This window comes from Melospiza melodia, unplaced genomic scaffold (genome assembly GCF_035770615.1).
Source record: "Melospiza melodia melodia isolate bMelMel2 unplaced genomic scaffold, bMelMel2.pri scaffold_61, whole genome shotgun sequence".
In the NCBI taxonomy this organism is placed as follows: Eukaryota; Metazoa; Chordata; class Aves; order Passeriformes; family Passerellidae; genus Melospiza; species Melospiza melodia.
This window is the reverse complement of record NW_026948800.1, coordinates 2167501-2190494: the sequence shown is the minus strand read 5'-3', so window position 1 is coordinate 2190494 and position 22994 is coordinate 2167501. Positions and strand designations below refer to the sequence as shown.

Below are 22994 nucleotides of genomic sequence, written 5' to 3'. Positions count from 1 at the left end.
GCCCCTTGCTTCCCCAGGGCCCTGCAGTGCCACAATCATCCAGGCTTTCCACCAGGCTGGAAAAGACCTTGGAGAGCATCAAGTCCAACCTGGGACCCAACACCACCTTGTCACCCAGACCATGGCACTGAGTGCCACATCCAGTCTTTCCTTAAACACTTCTAGGGATGGTGACTCACCCATCTCCCTGGGCAGCTCATTCCAATGCCCAATCACCCTTCGTGTGAAGAATATTTCCTTATGTCCAGCCTAAACATCTCCTGGTGCAGATGAAGGCTGTGTCCTCTTGTCCTGTCAATGGTCCCTGGAAAAAGAGCCCGACCACTACCTGGCTGCACCCTCCTGTCAGGGAGGTGTAGAGAGTGATGAGGTCTTCCCTAAGCCACCTCTTCTCCAGGATAAACAACCCCAGCTCCCTCAGCTACTCCTCACAGGATTTCTGCTCCAGACCCCTCCCCAGCCTTGTTGCCCTTCTCTGGACACACTCCAGCCCCTCCATGTCCTTCCTAAATTGGGAGCCCAGAACTGGACACAGCACTCGAGACGCTACCCAACCTGTGCTGAGCACAGGGAAAGAATCACTGCCCTGGTGCTGCTGGCCACACCATTCCTGATCCATAGGAGTGCCAGGGGTTGGAGGGAAATGGTGGGGAAGGGGAACAAAGTGATATTGTTTGACAGCCAGTTAGAGGGCCTTGATTTTCATATCTTTTCAGACTGCATTTGAAAATGCTGGGGATAAATATAATTTGGACGTTGCTGATATCAATCTATAAACAGGAAACAAAAGCAGGACAAAACAGTTCGGTCTATGTTGAGTTTGTGAGGGTCCCAAGGAGGAGGTGAGGGATGAGAATCTGACTCCATGTTCTCAGAAGGCTGATATTATATTATATTATATTATATTATATTATATTATATTATATTATATTATATTATATTATATTATATTATATTATATTATATTATATTATATTATATTATATTATATTATATTATATTATATTATATTATATTATATTATATTATATTATATTATATTATATTATATTATATTATATTATATTATATATCATATCATATCATATCATATCATATCATATCATATCATATCATATCATATCATATCATATCATATGTTACTGAAAAACTCGTGACTGACTCCTTAGAGTCTGAAACATCTGATGGTGATTGGTCATTAAGTAAAAACAATTAACAGGAAACCAATCAAACATGCAACTGTTGGTAAACAATCTCCAGACCATATTCCAAAGTATCAAACACCGAGAAGCAATCAGATAATTATTGTTTTCGTTCTTTTCTGATACATCTCAGCTTCCCAGGGGAAGAAATCCTGACAAAGTGATTTTTCAGAAAATGTGGCAGTGGAACATCTGCATTGTTTTCAAAAAAGTATATTCACTTTGAAAACATTTCTGAAATCTTTCTACGTAACCACAGAGGAATTGAACATTTAAGATATTCCCAGGGCCTTTTCTTGTTTGGGTGTTTTGAACAAATATTTATGAGCTTTTGTCACTGAATTCCTGAACAGGAAAGCTCAGCAAAGAAGAGGCCTCTGGAGTAAGAAAATTCAGCAGCAACCTCCAAGAGGCTGAGGATCCATCCCCATGCGAGCAGCAATGAACAGAAATGGGCACAGCTTTGTGCCTGCCCCAGCTTTGGCATGAGCCCTGGGCCTGGAGCAGGAGCAGCTCTTGAGGGCCCCAAGGCCACGGCTCTTGTGCTGCCCTGGGCAGATGGGATGGCAGCAGGGGCTGCAGAGCTCTCAGCCCCTCAGCCCGAGGGGAGCAGGGCAGCAAGGGAGCCTCCTTTGAATGACCAGCCTTGGCCGAGCACCTTCCCCCATGGCTGGGGCTGAGTCCTGTGGCACTGCAGCTGCTGCTGTGCCCTTGCCAGGGGCTGAGGCCGTGGGGCAGTGGCCAGAGCAACCTGGCCTGAGCACAGCTGTGGGGCCAGAGCCGGCTTGGCTGGGCTGGGAAGAGGCCCTTGGTGCTGCCCAGAGCTCAGGGCAGCTGGCAGAGCTTGCAGGGAGCTGGGCTCCGAAAGCCTGGCCCAGAAACCATCAGAGTCCATCTCAGCCTGGCTGAGCGAGCAGGGGCAGGACTCAGGCCAGGCCTTGTGGGGCAGGGCCAGCACCTGTACAAGGCATTGCAAGCAGGCAAGTGGCCCAGAGAGGAGGCTGCTCTGTGCCCTTGGTGGCATGGACAGAGCAGGGAGGGGGCCCAGGACATTTGTCAGTGCCAGCCTCTGTGCCCATATGTTGGCAGCCCTGGCTGCTGAGCCCAGCTTTGGCCTGGGCTGAGTTTGGCTGTGGCCCAGCCCCATCCTCCTGCGTGGCTCAGGGCCTGTTCCCAGCCATGGCCAGCCCTGGCTGCCTCTCTGTTGGCCCAGAGGCTGGCACAGCCTGGGGCAGGGCTCTCTGTGCAGCCCCACAGGTGCCACGGGCTCTGCAGGAGCTGGCAGAGGCTGCCCAGCAGGGAGGCCATGGGGCACAGAGCCCCAAGGCTGCTGTGGGCACCACGGCACAGGGGCCATTCCCAGCCGCAATGCTCCTGGCCTGGGCTGGGCCTGCACAGGGGCTGGGCCACCATGGCTGGGCCTGCACAGGGCCACAAAGGGGCCACGCAGCCGCTGCCAGGGCTGACAGCAAGGCCAGACACACACAAGCAATTGCTGAGCATGGCCTGTGCTGGCCTGGCCTGACTGTGCCAAAGGCAGAGCTCAGCTGCCCTTGGGGGCTGCAGGAACAGTCCAGAGCCCAAAGAGTCTCCATGGCTGTGCTGGAGAACAAGGCTGCAGGAGGGAAATGCAGGGCTGCTGTGGATGGGGAGGGCATTGAATTCCAGCACACACCTCAGCTCTCTGATGATCCCGGCACCATTCTGGGCCCTGTTTCAGACTGGAGCAGAGCAGATGTTGATGGGCCAGGAGCCCTGCGGGGCTGTACAGGACCTGCAGCTTGCAAGGTGCTCTGCTCTCCCTCAGGTGCTCTCGGAGAGATCCAATCCCAGCTTGGCACCTCAGGGCACAAGTGGCATTGCCTGTTCATGGGCACACAACTGATGCCTGCCTGGAAAAGGGGCAAAGGTGTTAATACATGTTAGTTTCATAATATAACAGCAAATCTTTATTATCGGGATCATTTGAGTACTTTTAAGAAATGGCACAATTTTCCCACCAGAAACAGGAATTTCCTGGAGGTATACTGATGGCAGGAAGAGAAATACTGACCTTCCCTTTGACTGGTGTCACCAATATTCTGTTTATTACTTCCTTTTCCTTCAGGTGTTTTCAGCTCTTCTGTTGAAATGGCAATGTCTAACGACTTCTCTTCTTTTACAGTAGGTGGATCTATGTACTGCTACTGCTCTCTCATTTCCTCCTCTAAATGCTCTCTGGTCATTCAAGTGCCTCTCAACTGACTGGCTTCATGCTTTGAGCGGGAAGAAATTGCCCAATATTTCTGAAGTTCAAATAAATATATAATAAATATAATTTTAACTGTGTTTTTATCTATCAGAGAATTACGTTATGTCTTTGTCTAAAACTGCTCATGTACAGAAATCCCTTGGGGATGGGGGACATGTCAGATGCTGCTGGGACATCACAGAGAGCTGATGGAAGAGCTGTGATGGTTATTAAACTGCTCAAATGTTCAGCTTGTGTTTGTTGGCAAGAAACCTTTCTGTGCCTCTGAGTGTCACCAGGCCCTGACCCCAAAGGACACAAACCTGATGAGTTGTGGTTCCCACTGCAGGGGCACTCGGACCCTGGCTCTGCACAGGAGAGATCTTCATCCCCTTTCTCTGTTTTCCTGCCTCTGGTCATGGAGGGACCTCTTGACTTCAGCCTGGGACTCGTGTGTGCAAAGAGCAAATCTGGGCAGAATTGGGGCAGGAAGGGTTTGGGGGGACCTTGGGACCAGTCCTGGGCACAGAAGGTGTTTTCCATTGCTCTGAGACTGTCTGCTGTGGAAAGTGGATTTAATATCCAGCAGAGAAATGACTTTTGCATTTGATGGAGCAGCGCCTTCCCTTGGCTTTGTGGGGAGAGTTTAGTTCAGGCATGGCTTGAAGAAAAAGGCCATGAAGCCATGAAACTGAGAGAAAAGTAACAGGTAGCTGTGAAGCAGTTCCCAGCCTGACTTCTATAAACAATTAGACTCTTTCAGGCATCATTGTATAAACAATAAAGTTCTCAGGCAGTCTTCTCATAACAAGTGTAACACTCTCTCTGGGAAAAGATGGCACCCTGAGGACAGATGTGGAAGTTTTGGGAACCGTTCGTATCACAGTGAGAACACTGGTTTTGTTTTGTGTAAACAATCAACGGTGTAGTAAAACAAAAGGTGTGGTTAGAGTTTTCTCTGTTAGCCTATCATAAACCTGTATTTCGGAATATGCATGAAGTTCGTTAACACTATTATTTAAGCTGACTGATCGATCAATAAATCGAGTTCGATGCATCACAGGATGGTCGTTCTCCCCTCACTTCAACAGCTTTGTTGGCTGACAAGAAATGAACATCCCTCTTTGTCTCGGGCATGTCGTTCTCCAAGGAAAGCAGGTGGGAGTTGGAGCCAAGGAGCTGAAAGCTGCAGGTGCAGCCTGGGCTGGAGGGAGCTCAGATTTGCACAAGGCTGCTCTGAGTGCCAGGGCTTGGATGGGGGAAATGGTGGGGTGGGGGTAGGGACAGAGTCTGATTGATTGTCAGCCATGAAGGGTCTTGATTTTCATATCTATTCAAACTGGCATGAGGAGGTCCTTGGATTCAGGTTCAGCTGGAGATTGCACATATCAATAAATTAACAGGAAAACAAAACAGGATCTAAAAAAATCTTCTCTCACCGTCTTTTTAAATATCATGTATTCACTTTGAATCACTACTGAGATCTACCTAACCACCAACAATTTGAAAATTAAAATCAAATTACCCCCAGAGGCTTGGCTTGTTAAGGTGTTGTGAATGTTAATGAGCCCTGGGACACTGAATTCCTGCACTCAAGAGCTGAAGGCTGAACAAGCCTCTGGAGCAGGAAAATTCAGCAGCAGCCTCCAAGTTGCTGAGGATGTCAGCAGCCCCACTGAGGCCATGCCTGCCCAGAGACCGTGGGGGAATGGGCAGACAAGGAGAGCATCTCTGTGGCTGGGGCAGCACAACTCAGAGGCAGCAGCGGCTCCAGCTGGGAAATGGAGTGTGGAATGTGGCTGGGAAAGCCCTGTCTGGGCTATGCCAAGCAGGACAGACAAGCCCTGACCCATATCCCCCAAACAACTCACTCAAGGAGACATTTAAAAGGAATTACAATTGTTTGTGTCCTCTGAGTTAGACTCACTGGAAAAATACTGACGAGATCATCAAGAGGTCAAAACAACCAAACTGCCTTTAGTGGCACCTTTAGAAACAAAGAGAAACTTTGGCAAATGGTTTAATATGACATTCAATCAACACAAAACACTTCTCAAAGCATTAACTTGGCCCATTTAACTTCACAAACTCGTAGCTTGTTCAATTTAAAGTTACTCAAAATTTGCAAGAAGAGGTTATAAGAAGAAGACACAGAAAGATTTAGAGAAGGACATACACAGCTACCAACTCCTGGATTCCAGCACTGTTCAGGTGGAAATTCCAAGAGGAGGTAGGGTCAAGATGTGTGCTTGCCTTGTGGTCAGCCTTAAATACCCCTTGGTCTTCCTGGGCCCTTCCCCCAGGTGGGGCTTGGGCTCATTTGGTCCCTCAGGAGCTGGACTGGGGCTGCAGAGGTGGCTGTGGAGCATTGCCTGTGCTGTGCCAGGGACTGGCAGACACTGTTGGGCTGGGATAGAGGCTCTGGGGGGATTGGGGTCCCAGGGCAGGGCAAGGCTGGACCTGCCCCTTCCTCCCCCCCACACAAAATGTTTAGACCCAACAATCTCCTCCAGTCTGTCACAATAGGGAATGTTGGAAGTGTAACCCCAGTTCTGGCCATGGGCACCTAGATGAAAAGGACAGTTCTTTTCCATAGGAAGGAAAGCACAGAGCTCCAGTGTTTGCAAGGCAGGCGAGAGCCTCACTAGACCAAGGCCAGGCAGACTTGTTAGGAATGGCAGATTTTGTCTGGGAGCAGACTTTGGATTTAGGGAATTTTTGAGGTGAAACCCCAATCTCAGCCATGTGTGCGTGGAGAAGCAGAACAGCTCTTTCCCATAGGAAGGAAAGTACGGAGCCTTCCCCAATGTTTTGGGGACAAATGGGAAGTGACTCTTGTGAAACCACTGCCAGCCAGACTTGTCCTGGCAATATTCCTATGGGAACAATCCCTACACATAAGGAATTTTGAGGTGATATCCCAGTTCTGCCCATGGGTTCCTGGAGAAGGACAGTTCTTTTCCATTGGGAAGGAAAGCATGGAGCCCCAGTGTTTAGGCAGATGAGAAGTGACTCTCAACATGCCAAGATCAGGTAGACAAGTCAGGCAGTCCATGGGGTGTTAAATCAGCCAGACTTGTTCTGTGTCCCCTTGGTTTTATGATCCCCCATAGTCACAATGGTGCCTTGGATTCATACCCTGCAGTGTCATAATGGTGCACTCAATTACAAGAAGACCTGCATTGTCACACTTGTCCCTAGTTTCGATGGGGTCCCATAATGTCACAATGGCCCCTAGGTTTCATAAAGCCCTGCAGTGTCACAATGGACCATTGATGACTGGAGACCCCTCTGTGTCACCCTGGAGCTTTGGTCCACAATAGTCTCCTTTGGCTCCACAGTTTCACAACGGACCCCTGATGACACAAGGCCCTGCAATGTCACAATGGGCCTTTGGTTCCATGCAGCCCTGCAGTGTCACAAAGGCCTCTTGGTTTCATGAGGCCCCACAGTATCACAATGGTCCTCTTGATTCTGTGAGGCTCCCCAGGGTCACAATGGTCTGACTTGTTCCATGAGGCCTCACAGTGTCACAATGCTTTGCTTATTCTATGAGGCCTCACAGTATCACAATGGTCCCTTAGTGTCACAGGGCCCAACAGTGTCACAATGGTCCCTTGGTGTCACAGGACCCCACAGTGTCACAATGGTCCCTTGGTTCCATGGGGCTCAGTGTTAAGAACAAAAATTCTGCTAAATTTTTGTGAGAAAAGTTTACAAAAATCAGCCAGATCACTGTTGCTGCTGAAGTTTGGCTTGTTTTGTTATTGTAATCACAGGTCATTGTGGCTAATTGCTCCTTTTGTATTAGCAGAGCCTTGCCCGAGGCTAAGTTGTACTTTTCCCCAAAATAGTGAAGAGACCGGTGGGGGGAGGGGGGGGGGGGACTATGCAAAGTGACTCCAGGACCAGCGTGCTGTGGGGGACTACTGCTCCAAATGTACTGAGAAAACCCCAAAACAACGAGCCAATGCAGAGTTGAGAAGTTAGAGTGATGTCTGGATATGAGGAGCGGAGCGCTAGGCCTGCAGACAGGCTGAAAACCTTCATTGTTCCTCACCCTGTGTTCAAGAGGCCCCACGCCGAATCTTGGAGGGGGCGAGACGGGGACCAATTCAACATTGGAATGGGTCACCACACCCTAAAGGCTCCCACGAGGACCGAACCTCCAGCTCTGCCCCTAGTGGACAAAGCTGCAAATACCCTCCTCCTCCTAGTCGCCCTGGGAGAGACGACAGGAAGCTGCAGACTCGTCCGAGCTGCCCAATCCTGAACTGATCACTTTTAATAAAGGCATTAAAAGGAGAAAAAGTCTCCTTGCCCTGTTTATTTCAGCTGGGGTGCTCTTCCGGGATAGCCACGCCAGAAGAGGACACCAGGACTGGCCATCTTGGACCTCCAGGACATCTGGCTGTCAGGACCAGAGAGATCGCCTCAGGACCAGTGGCGCAGAGGAGCACTGGAGCACCGGACTGGTGAGAAATCCGGTGGCAGGAGTGGGAGATGTGCGCATGTGTGTGTGAGTGAGACTAAGGTCTGTAGCCGGACCTTCGGAGTGAGAGTAGCCCCTCAGTACCACGTTTCCATACCCCTGCGAAGGGGCCGGCTAGAAAGGGGGGAAAGTGTGTGGAATTAGCGTGAGTGAGTCGTCTCCTAAGGGGGAAAGAGGGCCCCCCTCACCGGGCATGTGGAGGGAATAGTTGTATGAGTGGTATGCACCCAAAGTAAGTCCTGACAGAGGGAAGTCAGGCAGATTGTAAGTCCCGAGAAAGATTCAGGTAAGATTGTAAGTCCCGAGAAGGATTCGGGTAAGCTCACAAGCCCTGCAGGTAAAGTAAGTCCTGACAAAGGCGTCAGGCACAAATCCAAGCAAAGGAGGCTGCGGTTTGTTTTTAAGTCCTGATAAGGTGAAGCCTAAAACTTGGCAGGTTAGGCAAACTAAAAATCAGGCAGTTGTTTTTCCTGACTGAGGGAGTCAGGCGCGACTTGGATTCTTAGGCTGAGGTTTCGTGTGTTCAAGTCCTGATAGATGTAAGTTCTGACGTTAGGAAAGCTGGGCAATCAAGAGATTGGGCAGTTGTTTCAGTATAAAGTCCTGACCATCAGGCAAAAATTTGAAGTTCGTTGGAGGAGGCTGAAGCTCCTCAAACAAAAGGGTTTTTTTGAAATTACCTGTCAGTAGAGGCACCTTTGGGATTTTTTACTGTTGAGATCTGAAAAATGGGAGGGTGTAATAGTAAGAAGACCGACAAGAGACTGAGGAATATACCTCCCAATAGACCTTTAGAAGAACTGTTAGAGAAATGGAATTCTATAGAGGCCACAGAGCAATTAGATAAAGTGAAAATGATTCACTATTGTGTAGAAGTCTGGCCGGAATTAGAGGTGCAAGGAGGATGGCCTTGGTGTGGGACAAAGGATAAGTGGATGTGCCAACAACAAAATCATTATCTGACAGCTCGAGGAGATACTGATCCGGAGCAATTACTGTATGTATCTTGCTGGTTAACGAACGCTATTGGGGATGAAGGGGTGCGAATTTGTAAGGTACAGAGGAAGAAAGAGGGAAATGAAGGAGGGGATGATAGGACTAGTAAAAGATGGGACCCCCTGGATTATTTGCCTCCTTCTGCCCCTCCACCTTATAATCCTCTTCTTCAAGCACCTCAAATGCCAGGTCCTGTTCTTCCCCCGGCTGCCATCTCATTACCACCTGCTCAAATTCCTCCTCCTACCTCTTCAGCTTCCCCTGTGATAAACCCAGTATCTCCCCCAGTAACCACTCCCTCACCACCTTCAGCTCCTCCAGTTCCTTCTGCACCACCACAAGTGCCTACTCCACCTGCTGCATTCTCCACCCCTTCTCCAGCTCCACTTAATATCCACTCAGGCTCTTCTCCCCCTCCTGTTGCTGTCACTTTACCTCCTCCTAGTTGGGACACAAATGCCTCCTCACCCGATAAACAGCTATCAGCAAATACACCTGGTGATGTGCAGAAAGTTCAGGGTAACCCAGATATCCCTCAAACTAGTTTGGCATCTGAAGATGGGCCATACTGTAGCACCAGATCCAAGACCTCCAAGGCAGAGAGACTCTTTCCCCTCAGAGAAGTTCCTATGGGAGGAGTAGCGGGAGGGGTTGGCTTTGTGAATGCTCCCCTAACTGCTTCTGAGGTGAGAGGATTCAAGAAAGAGTTGGGGTATTTAGTTGAGGACCCAGTGGGCATAGCCAACCAAGTGGATCAAGTTTTAGGTCCAATTATCTACACTTGAGGGGAGATGAATTCCATCCTGAGTATATTATTTTCCCCAGAAGAGGTCCAGATGATTAGGGCGGCTGGCATAAGAATTTGGGAGGAAGATAACAGTCCAGGACCCCAGGTACCAACAGATGAACAGAAATTGCCACTAACGGATCCCAGCTGGAACCCTAACCAGGAAGAGGGGAGGAAGGCCATGATGGTATACAGGTCTTTGATAATACGGGGGATCAAAGAGTCAGTTCCCAAAGGAACTAACACCCAATTGGCATTTTTAGTGCACAAGAGAAGGATGAAGCTCCTGCAGCTTGTCATAATCGCCTAAAGCGGAACTTCAAGTTGTACTCTAGAATAGACCCAGACACCCCAGAAGGACACATGCTACCAAAAGTCCAATTTGTTACCAAATCTTGGCCAGATGTATGGAGAAAACTGGAAAAGATTGAAGATTGGCAAGAGAAGGATATCAATGAGTTATTGAGAGAAACATTGAAGGTGCATTTAAGGAGGGACGAAGAAAAAGCAAAGGCCAAGGCTAGGATCATCGTTGCTGTAGCTAGAGAAAGTGTGGGGTGAGCAGGTCCACCACCAGGAGGAGGCAAGGATAGGTCAGTACTGTCAGGTACAAGAGGGATGGAGAGACCTCAAGTCCGTTTGAGAGAACGACATTGCTATTACTGTGGAAAGGCAGGACACGTCAGGAGGTTTTGTAGAAAGCTCAGTCTCAGATGCGGCAGTAGCCAGGGAACAAGATAATTTAGGGAAGATCCTTAGAGGTGACGATTACAGGGTCAGAGGCTTTACCCTTTAGGGGACCCGATGCAACATCTAGAAGAGCCCTTGGTAAACTTTGAGGTGGGACCCCTAAATGAAGAATTAGAATTTTTGAGTAGATACAGGAACAGATAAGTCCTGTCTCAACAAAGTACTGAAAAGTATAGTACAGTGAAAAAACATCTGAAGTTAGACAAAAACAGCTAGGTAGAAAGGATATCCAATAGCACCAAAACTGGCCAGTAACACTAAATATGTAATAAGTAATGTGAAAATAAAAGGTACCTTATTGTTTTCTTGTTGTGTGTGAGAGTGAGTTACAAAGTCAGCCTCAACTTCCTGGGCAGGTGGGAAGGGGGCAGTGGAAGTGTGTGTGTGACCTGCAAACCAGGCTTGTGTCCCCTAGGCGGGTGGGGGCTGTGGCTGAAATGTGTGTGTGTGTGACCTGCAAACCAGACTAGTGCTCCCCAGATGTGTGAGGGAGCCGTAGCTGTAAGAGTGTGAGTGACACACAGACAGCCTCACAGGTGAATGTGCACCAGAGGCAACCAGAGTCAGGGCCCTTCCAGGAGGCCCAGAGATACTGAGACCTGTGGGCCTACCCCAAGGTGAGGGGGGGCTACAGGGACCCGTGATTTTCTAGCAATAATGATCCAGTTTGTGTCTTGAGGGTGCGAAGGAATGTGTAATAGTGAATGAGAAATAAAAGACAGTGAATATAGATGAATTAGAATAGAGGTAATGTAGATTGTGCATTACAAGTTTTACCACATCTCCTTAGAGGGGAGAGTATTGTGTAGAAGAATGGTGTAAGAAAAAAAAAAAAATTAAGTGTAAGGGGTTGAAAGAAAAGTAGTATTTAAGCTGTAAGTGAAAGTAAGAAACAGAAGAAAGAGATAAATAAATAAGATCTTGAAAACAGAACAGAAAACCAGTGAATTAAATACACAGAAAAATAAGAGAATAAAAGCACTCTGGGAGTTAAGTTAGCTAACCGAAATACAACTCCCTGCAAAATTCAGAGTGTGCAGAAGTTGATAAGAGAAACATACAAGCTATGGAGAAGTTAACCAATAACATTGAACCGAGAAACTGAGTTTTGAAAAAATCATAAAATAGCAGACCATTAATGCTTATGTTTGAAAGCCTGTTTCAGGTACTCTTCATTACTAATTCGACTGTGCAGACCAAAAGAAAGAGGTTGGACTCACATCACTCTCACCTCCTGGCATTGGACCAGGATTCAGCATCAGTTTTATTCCCTCTGGCATTCTGGCATTGGACTGGACTCCACCCCATTCTCCCTCTGGCATTGGACCGGACTGCACCTCATTCTCCTTCTGGCATTGGGCCAGACTCCCAGTTTTTCCTTCTGGCATTGGGCCAGAGTCCACACCACTCTCACCCCCGGGCACTGGATAAGGATTCAACCACATCACAAGCTAATTCAGCTGAGTATACTGTGATTTAAAGTTGACTCTCAGAAGGAAGACTCAAAAAGACTGAACTGTATGGGAAAATAATTGGTATCAGAGTTCTAACATTGCTTAAAATGTTTCAAGATGATTCTGTGTAAACTATGTTGGTAAAAAATTTAAGACTGTGAATAAGTAATTACAGTTAAGTTCCCCAAGTTAATTCTAAAGACTCCAGGCTAATCCTCTACAGAGCACTCCCCTGGGAGGGGAAACCAAAATTGGTAGGGAACAGACCAAGAGAGGTTTAACCAGAGAAGCAGGCAGAAGGGACTCTAAAGAGCTTGGAAGCTTCTTCTCAGTAAAATTCCCCAAGAGGCAAGGCCGGGTGGGCAGGCTGTGCAACATGACCCATACCGGACTCTTGGGAAGGGTAGTCCTGATGGCTCTGATTGCTGGTGGTGCTCTGGGGAGCCCAGCTGAGCCGTGCAATGAATGCTACCAACTCCTCTATGAGGAGCAAGTGAGCTCCTGGTCTAGAGTCCCCATCAATTCTAACCCTAACTGTGTTAACCTCTCCCAATTGGTCCTTTATCAGAAAAATAAGAGAATGTATTGGATAGCACACAACATTGCCACTTTTAGGCAGCCACTCCCTGAAAAGTGCCCTATAGGGGAAGCCTGGTTGTGCTTTGAATGTGATGCTGCTGAAACAAGCTCAGTAGATCTAGTAAAAAGAAAAGAAATGGTGAAAAGGGTAAGAAAAATTGTTTGTAACAAGTATTTAGCAGTGGAGTATTTAGCCACCCAGTGGATCCCAAGAGATCCAAACAAATTAGAGTCTGTTGAAAAAAAAAGAAAGAGACAAGTGTGATCACCAAGAAGTTTATGAATGTCATGAGTGTACTGAAAAAGAGATAAACCCCTTTTGGAAAATGAAAGAACTGTGTATATGTTGGGAATGCCCAACAGAAGCTGAAAACACATTTCATGGGAGCTTGAAACCCCAAGGTTTAGTCTCTGATAACACAGCACACACCAAATTGTCAGGTCTGGCAGATGCACCGCTAGAATGATAAAACCAATTTTCTTCTTATTACCCAAAGAAACTGGATCAAGTTTAGGATTTCCTATATATAATGATTTGGGAGAAATTAAACAGAATAAGCAAAGTGAAATAGAAATTGAGGAAATTCAAAATTGTAAAGGACACGTTCAGACCCCAATATTTATGTTAAACAAAGTCATCAGGCTCCAGGCAGTATTAAAAATAAAGAATGCAATTATTAGAAACATTTCAAATGAAATAAAAAATTAGCATGTGTAAATAATCAAGAACAAACTCCTACACTTGATTCCAGTTGGTGGGAGAACCTGGAGATTTTCAAAAATGATGTATGGGAAAAGGTAGTTTTTCTCACTGTGTGTATACTTGGAGGATTGCTCTTTTTACTATGCTTATTTATCTGTTTCATTAAAATAGTATTTGCCGTGCAGACCAACCTAAGGAAACCAAGGAAAGTAACAAAGTTATGTAACCATGATTACCAAAGTGCAGAAGAAATTTATAGTCAATTTGAAAAATTAAATATGAAGCCCATGAGTCCAAAATTTTAGGTTGATGCGAGCTTAAAATTTAAGCTCGATCAAAGAAAAAGAGGGGGGACTGTTATGAACAAAAAATTCTGTTAATTTATTTTTGTGAGAAAAAGGTTACCACTGTTGCTGCTGGGCTGCTACTTGTGTTATGGTAATTACGGGTCGTTGTTGTTAATAGTTGTTTTTGTATCAGTAAAAGCCCTGGCTGGGGTGAGTTAATGGCCCTTGTCTGAGACAGTGAAGGGTGGGGTACCTCCCGAACAGTGAGGAGAAGAGATTTTGGAGGGGAGAGATATGCAAAATAACTCTAAGGACCAGCATGCTGTGTGGGACCCCTATTCCAAATGCACGAAGAAACCCCAAAAACAATGAGCCACCTAAGAGTTGAGAGATTGGAGTGATGTCTGGACAAGAGGAGCGGAGTGCTGGGCCTGCAGAGATGCTGAACACCTTCGGAGCCTCTCTTGCCCTGAGCAAGGGAGTCATCCCCGGCGCTGAGGGCCGGCTAGGACAGCCAGTAAAAGTAACATCGGGAGGCATCACCACACCCTAAAAGGCTCCCACGAGGACCTGATCCCCAGCTCTGCCCCTAATGGATAAAGCTGCGCATATCCTCCTTCTTGGAATCGCCCTGGGAGAGACTACGGGAAGCTGCAGACCCGTCCGCACTGCCCAATCCTGAGCTGATCACTTATAATAAAGGCATTAAAAAGGAGAAGAAGTCTCCTGGCCCTGTTTATTTCATATAAGGTGTGAATTCAGTTCACAGCACGACAGCATATGAATTACCAAGTGCCATGGCCAGCCCATAGAAGAGCACAGCTAACAGTGTTATAAATAAGAAGCTTGACTAGGCCGATACTCAAGCAGCAATCAATTTATTATTTAATATGGTAAAGTATGAGCAATACAGTGCTGGGTACAATGGGGGAAGTTTTCCCTCCAACTGCACACTGATAGTTGAGGCTTACAGGTATTTATAAGGGTACTCACCAGGTTTTTCAGCAGTTTCTATTTCCAATTTTTTTCACTCATCAGCAATTTTTATTCCACATTATTACATCACAATTTTGATTTTAATTTCTCAGGATGTATTCTCAAAAGAGGATTCCCAGATGGTGGTGGTCCAGTTTCCAAAAGAAGAAAGACGAATCCCATCTTGTGGGGTCCAGCTCCCCAGATGTGTGTCCACCTTTTAATTGCCAAGACTATAAATCTAATAACAGTGATGTCTTGCTTACCTTTGGTCTAAGCCATAAATCCTTGAGGTGATGTTCATCTTCCTTTCTCAAGCTGTTTTTCTCTGCTTCAATAAGGTGTGAGATAAGCATATTTCCTTTATATATATTCCAAAGCTATAGTTTCAAGGATACAAGTAATATTCTAAAATTATCCTTCAAAAGGTTATTATTGCAGAGCTTGTTATGGATTAAATGCAAGGAAAAAGCAACATCTTTAACACCTTAATTCCAATGCTCCTAAATCAACCAGGGTTAATTGCAAACAAAAGATAGGTTCAAAGGCCTTTTTCCATGCTTTATTTTCCTCAGTTATTATTAGAATTCACAGCTCTCCCATTGTCGGGGTCCACAAATTTTGCATTCACAAATACACACGTCACTTGTTTGTACCTGACACGAAACACAGCTTTGCATCTCACACCAGGGACCCCACCAGGCCCCATCGGCTGCCGGGCAGGGCAGGGGAGGCTGTGGGGCCGAGGCCGGGCCGGGCCATGGCTGCAGTTGGCAACAACTGGGCACTGCTGAGCCCTGCCCTGCTGCCAGCCCAGCCCCAGCCAGGATCTGCCGGGCCCCAGAAGCAGCCCCGGGCCAGGCCGGCTTGGCCAAGATTCTGCCACTGTTGGGGTTCACCGGCAAGCCCCGGGCAGGGGGAGGAGAAGCCATCGGCCCTGGCCATGCTGCTGCTGTGCTCTGGCCTGGCTGCTGAGATCCTGGCCCTCCCCCAGCGTGGCCCATCCTGACACAGCCCCAGCGCAGCCACTGCAGAAACCTCCATCGTAAAACAGCTCCAGCTGCAAGCACTGAGCCCGGCCGGGGTCACGGAACCAGCTACAGGCCCTGGGTGAGATACGAACTCTTTCAGTGCTTCCATCCTCCCTCGAGTGAGAGAAAAGGACAAAGTGCAGGCTCATAGAGGAGCAATATGAAGATACCAAGGTCATTGAAGACGAAGTTGCGTCCCAGATGGGAGGGATGAGGAGATGTCCTGATCTTGGGGCTGAAATCCTCTTGTAAAGCTATGGAGAAGGATGTAATTGATACATCAGACTCTCTTTTCCCCTATAACGCACTAAAAGGTATGAGGAAATGACTTGTTCAGCAAAGCCTTCTATGGCAGCAGCTCTCTGGTCACAGAGAGAAACACAACTTTCCAGGCATTATTTTGGAAAAGCCTTTGGAGAAGATAAGAATAAAAGAAAAAATTCTTAGCTTAACTTGCTGCACTTGGTATTTTAAACAAGTTGAATGTGTTATGGAGATTTGTTTACCAAAGGGTGGGTTCTTATTTAGCCAATGGTGATGATGTTTGGATTGGAGGACCATTTAAGTCCACATGTATCAAACTGGGGTATAAAAGTATGGGTTTCTTAATAAAGATTATGGATCAGCCTTCTGTGAATCATTGAGTCAATGTCTATTATTACCTGGCCAGGAGGCCTTAATGTGACAGGCCTCTATGCTAAAGTAAGCAAATGTTGAAGTAGCTGTGATCGCATGAGAAGTTTGGACAGAGAAAGAGAGAAGAGTGTTGAGACCCTGTGCCCTCATGAAGAGAAGAAGATCTCTGTATTCAGAGATGAAGATAATTTCAGAAATACATGAAGAGGACCTTTGCTCTTCAACAGCTCATCTTTAAACTAATACCCCATAAGCAGACATGGCCTATGAACACAGCTGTGGGAAAAGTTGTGGAAAAAATAGGAGGGACTTCACAATTGCAGATTTGCCGGGCAGCTGCTATTCACTGAAATTGAGAGCAATGAGAGAATTATTTTCTTATGGAGAAGTCTCCATAGAGGGAAAGACTCCTCTACCCAACAGAACTGAAGAAAGGCTCTTATAGAAGTGGTAAACTGACTGAAACCTTTAGGCTTTGTCTCATTACATTGTCAGTAACAAAGAAAAGGTTTTAGAGAGAGGAGAAGTATTCTAAAAGTTTTGTTCTGATTCTTATTTCTCTTTCTTTGAGTTACTATTAATAATCTTTTCTTTATACCCTTTTAAAGTTTTGAGCCCACTTTGCCTTTCTCATAATTCTATCTCACAGCAGAAAATAAGTAAGAATATTCTAGTGAGTGCACAGGTAATTAGCCAGCACTGAATCCACCAGACTAATTGATACATTGGCTAAGAAATCTCATATTGGTGAACTAAAACCACTACAGAGAACTTCCTGATGAACTGCATGAGAGCAGAGGGAAATCAAGGAAAAGCCATGGTTTGTCAGGACTTGTTTGATCCTAATGAGCCCTGTGGTGCATTTGGAGGTGAGCCCTGGAACCTCAGGGCATGAGAGGAGATTGCACAAACCTTTCCAGATGTCAAAGTCAGAGGAAACACTCAAAGTGTCTCAAAGCATGAATGGGTCCCACTGAGGTCCATCCCCAATGCAGGCTCCTCCTGGACTCCTTGGAGGAGTGAATTGGATGCCAGGATGGCACTAAATGCTCTCAGAGATTCAGTGTGGAAAGGAAATTCCAAAGTACCTTAAAAACCTTGAGTATTTCAAATCATTGATGAGGCCCACTGAATGTCAGTACAGAGTTCTCAAGGGACTCATTAAAGCAGAAAACTGTGGCCATGATTGCAGAAACTTCTCACTGAGTTTGTATTAAGAGTGAAACACCAAGTACCTTAAAATACCTGAAGTACCTTGAGGCAATAATGAGCCCACTGAGTGTTGTTACTGACAAAGGCTCTCAGGGGACTCATTAAAGCAGATAATTGGAGGCCAGGTTTACAATAAACCTCTCAGAGACTCCAAGGCAAAAGCCAAATCTTAAGTCCTTTGAAAAACTCTGTGACCATTAAGGAGCCCCTAGGGCCATTTCTGACCAAGACTCCCCAGGGAATCCTTCCAGCAGATCCTTGAGGCCACTGGGATGTGGGCTAGGGGGGGATGCTGATGGCAGGACAAGTGGCTGACAGTGCCCAGCCTGCCTGGGGCTGTGCCAGGAGGCTCCAGAGCCTCAGGACAAGGTGTCTCCTCCCAGCCCTTGGTGGCACAGACCCTGCTGTGCCCCAGGGCACCAAGACTTGGCTTCTCTTTGTGCCCACCTGTCATCACTGCCTCCAGTTCTCTGCTCTGCCTGGGGCCTGGAGACATTCTCTGTCGTCTCACTCAGTGAGACCCATTAAAACTTCAAGAAACTTTGGAGTTGGATTCTGACTTGGAGTTCTGGAGAGGTTTATTCTGCTCCTTCTCAGGGACTGATATTCAGGGCCTGAGCACAAAGCCCCAGAGGCTCATTAAAATCCTTGTGCTGTGTCTGTGCTGCTGAGCTGGGCTGGGCTCCTGGCACAGAGGCAGCTCCTGTAGAGCTGCAGAACCAAGCAGAGCTTCAAAAGTACATTTCTCTTGATGAGCAGCTCTTCTGCCAGCCCAGCTAGGTTGGGGCACTGCCTGCAGCCACCCTGGGCACAGCACAGAGGCACAGAGAGCTTCAATCAGTCAGGGCTGGGAAGGTGCTGCAAAGTGCCTGGAGCAGAATCATTGCCAGCCCTTGGCACAGGAACCTCTGGCTGCAGGACAATGCAGCTGCAGCTCCTGGAGCCATCTCCTAAAGCTGGAACATCCCACTGCCTACAGACTCTGTGAGTACAACTCTTGAGTATTTCTGGTGCAGGGGAGGTGAAATGCTCATGAAGCTCTGACATGCTTAGGGGTTTCAGATCAGTCATAGAATATTTCCAAGTCAAGGATTTTGATAAAAATGAGGAAACTTTCTAAGACTATGTAGACAGTTTCCTACTATTGCTGAATGAAAGGTAATGGGGATGAATATTAAAGGTTGATTATGAGGTATTTAATATGAATTTTGACAAGTGCCTGAGACATCTAAACTGTTACTTTTTGTGATCAATAGGTTCACAGGAGATCCCTAATGTGCTTTCAGCCACTGTGCCCAAGGACAGCAGCAGCATCACCTTTGCTCTTAACCTTCAGGCTCAGTCTGATCTGTCCTTTCTCCAAGCTGCAAACAGAACCTGCCTCCCGCCAGTGCCCTGCAAACAGGCAGGGTTCAGTCAGGCCAAGGAGTGGGCACAGAGATTTGGGGTCTGTGGGCAGGGGGAGATCAGGAACAGGGAAACACCTCCAGCAGGGAAATCTCCAGGAAGCAGAGAGAAAATCAGGCAATGAGAGAAAACAAAACCCAGCAATGCTGTGGCAGGGAGAGTTTAGAGATGCCCACAGGATCCCCTGCAGTGCAGCCCCTCCCTCTGAACAAGCCCCCTCCCTCCTGTGCCCCAGCCAAGCCTGTGCCCTCAGGGCCAGGGCTCCAAGGCGTGCAGCCCCTCCTGTGCAGGCAGAGCTGCAGCAGAGCCGTGGGGCAGCTCTGCAGCCCTGGGCCCAGTTCCCTCTGCAGAGCACAGGACTGGGAGCAGCTGCCCAGCACTGGGGGCTCTGGCAGGGGGCACAGCTGGCTCAGGGTGACGCTGTCCCCAGTGCCCAGCTCTGGGCAATGCTGTCAGTGCAGCCAGGGAAGGAGCTGCATCTCCCTTCATCCAATGCCATCATAAGGACACTTGGAAGACTCTCTGAGATTTCAGTCCAGGCTGGGAGCTTAACTCCAGGGTGTAAACCTGTCCTAGAGCATCTCTGAGTTATAAGATTGATGGGGAAAGACAGAGGTGTTGTGACACTGAAAATGTTGCTGGGTTGGTGCAATCAGCAATGTGAGTCCTTGGCTACAAATGTGGAGCTGGGCTGTGGTGGATCCATCTTCTTTAAGCAGTACCTGGGGGTTTTTTAGGGGAAGTATGGGAAGGTGATCACCATCCACCGGAGAGAGGTTAAAGCTCACAGAAAATCTGAACAGATCAGAATGCCAGACCATGTCCCCTCATTCTCCTCCCATCACTTTGCCTCACAGAACTTGCTATCCTGCCTGAATGCAAAAAGAATGTTGAGGGTTTCTGGTATCCAAGAATACCAGGAGAGACGTGGGAGGAGCTCAAAAAGGAAATCTGAGAAACCTTAAACACAGAAGCATGTCAGTCTGTGTTAAAGAGGAGGATGAATGGAAAATGGCTTTGATTTCAGTCGCAGGTATCCCCTCTAACTCTTGAATGTCCCTTTATCCATGAACAGGTCCCCATGTGCAGCTCCAGCAAATGTCCAACAGCAGCTCCATCAGCCACTTCCTCCTGCTGGCATTGGCAGACACGCGGCAGCTGCAGCTCCTGCACTTCTGCCTCTTGCTGGGCATCTCCCTGGCTGCCCTCCTGGGCAACGGCCTCATCATCAGCGTCGTAGCCTGCAGCCACCACCTGCACACGCCCATGTTCTTCTTCCTGCTCAACCTGGCCCTCAGTGACCTGGGCTCCATCTGCATCACTGTCCCCAAAGCCATGCACAATTCCCTCTGGGACACCAGGAACATCTCCTACTATGGATGTGCTGCCCAGCTCTTTTTCTTTATGTTCTTCATCTCAGCAGAGTATTTCCTCCTGACCGTCATGTGCTATGACCGCTACGTGTCCATCTGCAAACCCCTGCACTACGGGACCCTCCTGGGCAGCAGAGCTTGTGCCCACATGGCAGCAGCTGCCTGGGCCAGTGCCTTTCTCTATGCTCTGCTGTATACAGCCAATACATTTTCCCTGCCCCTGTGCCATGGCAATGCCCTGGGCCAGTTCTTCTGTGAAATTCCCCAGATCCTCAAGCTCTCCTGTTCCTCCTATCTCAGGGAACAGGGGGTTCTTGCTTTTAGTGGCTGTTTAGGAGTTGGATGTTTTGTATCCATTGTTTCCTCCTATGTGCAGATCTTCAGGGCTGTGCTGAGGATCCCCACTGAGCAGGGACGGCACAAAGCCTTTTCCACCTGCCTCCCTCACCTGGCCGTGGTCTCTCTGTTTGTCAGCACTGGCATATTTGCTCACCTGAAGCCTCCCTCCATGTCCTCCTCATCCCTGGATCTGGCCCTGTCAGTTCTGTACTCGGTGTTGCCTCCAGCCCTGAACCCCCTCATCTACAGCCTGAGGAACCAGGAGCTCAAGGCTGCAGTGTGGAGACTGGTGACTGGATGCTTTCAGAAACATTAAACTGAAAGCTAATTTTCTGGAAAAAACTTGTAATAAAAGTTATCTGCGATATTTCTTGTTGGTTTCATTCTGAAAATTCTAGTTCTTTGTTTTACTTTTTCATTATCAACCACAAAGAAATGTAATTGTGCCATTTCTCATTTGTGTCTCTCCACCTTCCCTGTGGCCACAGACTGTGTCAATGAGGGGTTGTGCTCTCAGTGGCATTAAAGAACATAAAGGATTTTCCAGCAAAGTTTTCTGCAGAGATGCCCTTTTGTTGCCTTCTCTGGAGCTGCAGCAGCAATGTCTGTGTGCAGAGCTGGGGGCAGATAAGGGCTGCCACAGCAGCTGTGCCCAGCAGCAGCAGCACTTGGTGTTGCCAGTGCTGCTGCCGTGGCCCTGCCCCGCTGCCCTGGTGGCCCTGGTGTTGCTGCAGAGCCTGAGTGCTCTCAGGGCCGGGCACACCCCTTGCGGTGGCAGTGCCGGGGCTGCAGCAGGGACAGGCCATGGGCACTGCTGGGGCAGCACTGACGGCTCAGGCCAGGGCCTGGGGGCTCCAGGCTCCATGCCCAGGCTCTCTCAAGAACATGGCCAGGCCAATGCTCAGCACAGAAAAGCCCCATGAACAGCCCCAGGCTGGCCGTGGGCAGGCTGGGGGCAAACAGCATGGCTGGGGCTCTGCAAGGGCCCTGGGGCAGACGGGAAGGAGCAGCAGAGCAGGGGCTGATCCATCCTCAGTGTGCTAGACAGCCCAGGGCAGCGTCCCAGAGCGTCCTGATGGAGCTGCCAACAACATCCCCCCTCTGCATACCTGGCCTGTCCCCCAGCTCACACAGGTGCCCCATCCTTGCAGGCACAGACACGGCAGCACTGGCTCAGCAGCTCCTGTTTGCATTGCACAGAGCAGGGGGAGCACCCCCATGCTGTTGCTGTGGGGACATGAACCTGAGGGAGCACAAATGCCATCAGCCCCTGGGGCCAGCAAGGGCTGGGGGACACCAGGGAAACCACACAGCTTTGTGCTGATCTCTGCACTCAGCCAGAAAGTTTGTTCCCATCAGCTGGGAGTTTCCTATCCCACTGCAGACGCTGTTCCTCAGAGCCAGGACTGCCTGGCAGCCACCCCCAAACTGCCCTGAGCATTTCCTTTTCTTCACCTTTGCTTTCTTTACTCTTCCTGCTACAAATTTCTTCCTATTGTCCACCTCTGTTCCCTCCCCCGCAAAGAGCCCCTCTCTGTTTGCCCTTTCCTCTCTGGCCCCACTCCCCATTGCAGTTCCTGACTTGGCACCATGGGAATGTCCCTGGGGCAGCAGGATCATCCTACAAGTGCTGCAGGAATTGTATGCAGGCTCCTGCAGTGCCTGGTGCTGCTCCCTTGCCAGAGGCACCCCAGGCCAGGGGGGCACATCTGGGCTGCTGTATCTGGCTCTGGAGCTCCCTGTTCTGGGCAGTGAGGAGGAGCTGCAGAGGCTCTGCAGGACTGACAGGATGGGCTTTGGGGCTGGCAGGAGAAGCTGAGGGACCTGGGCTGCTGGAGCTTCTGAAAAGGAGGCCCAGGGCTCCTCCTGCAACTGCTCCAAGGGTGGATTCAGAGAATTCCAGAACCAGCAAGTTTGGAAACGACCTTGGAGATCATCATGTCCAACCTGTGCCCTGACACTTCCTTGTCTCCTCTGAGCCTCCTCTTCTCCAGGATAAACAACCCCAGCTCTCTAAGCCACTCCTCACAGGACTTGTGCTCCAGACCCATCCCCAGCCTTGTTGCCCTTCTCTGGACATGCTCCAGCCCCTCCATGTCCTTCCTAAATTGGGGGCCCCAGAACTGGACACAGCACTCCAGGTGTTGCCCAACCAGCGCTGAGCACAGGGGAAGAATCCCTGCCCTGCTCCTGCTGGCCGCACCATTTCTGATCCAGGCCAGGAACCATTGGCCTTCTTGGCCGCCTGGGCACACTGCTGGCTCCTCTCCAGCCTGCTGTCCATCAGTCCCTGCAGGTCCCTTTCTGCCTGGCTGCTGTCCAGCCACTCTGTCCCCAGCCTGTAGTGCTGTAGTGGTTGTTGTGGCCAAAGAGCAGGACCCAGCACTTGGACTTGTTAAACCTCAGCTTGTTGGATTTGGTCCCTGGGTCCAGCCTGTCCAGGCCCTGTGCAGAGCCCTCCAACCCTCCAGCAGATCTACACTATCAGACAATTAGGTGTCACCACGGTTCCATGAGGCTTCTCAGTGTCACAATGTCCCT

The 22994-nt window shown here is 48.6% G+C and overlaps 1 protein-coding gene across 1 annotated transcript; it reads left to right on the top strand.

The window, feature by feature from the left end:
* The first annotated feature begins 19839 nt into the window (after positions 1 to 19839).
* On the top strand, positions 19840 to 20769 carry LOC134413936 (olfactory receptor 14I1-like). The gene has a single exon (XM_063147956.1). It carries the CDS (start codon positions 19840 to 19842, stop codon positions 20767 to 20769), a length of 930 nt encoding a protein of 309 aa, XP_063004026.1.
* Positions 20770 to 22994: the final 2225 nt, after the last annotated feature.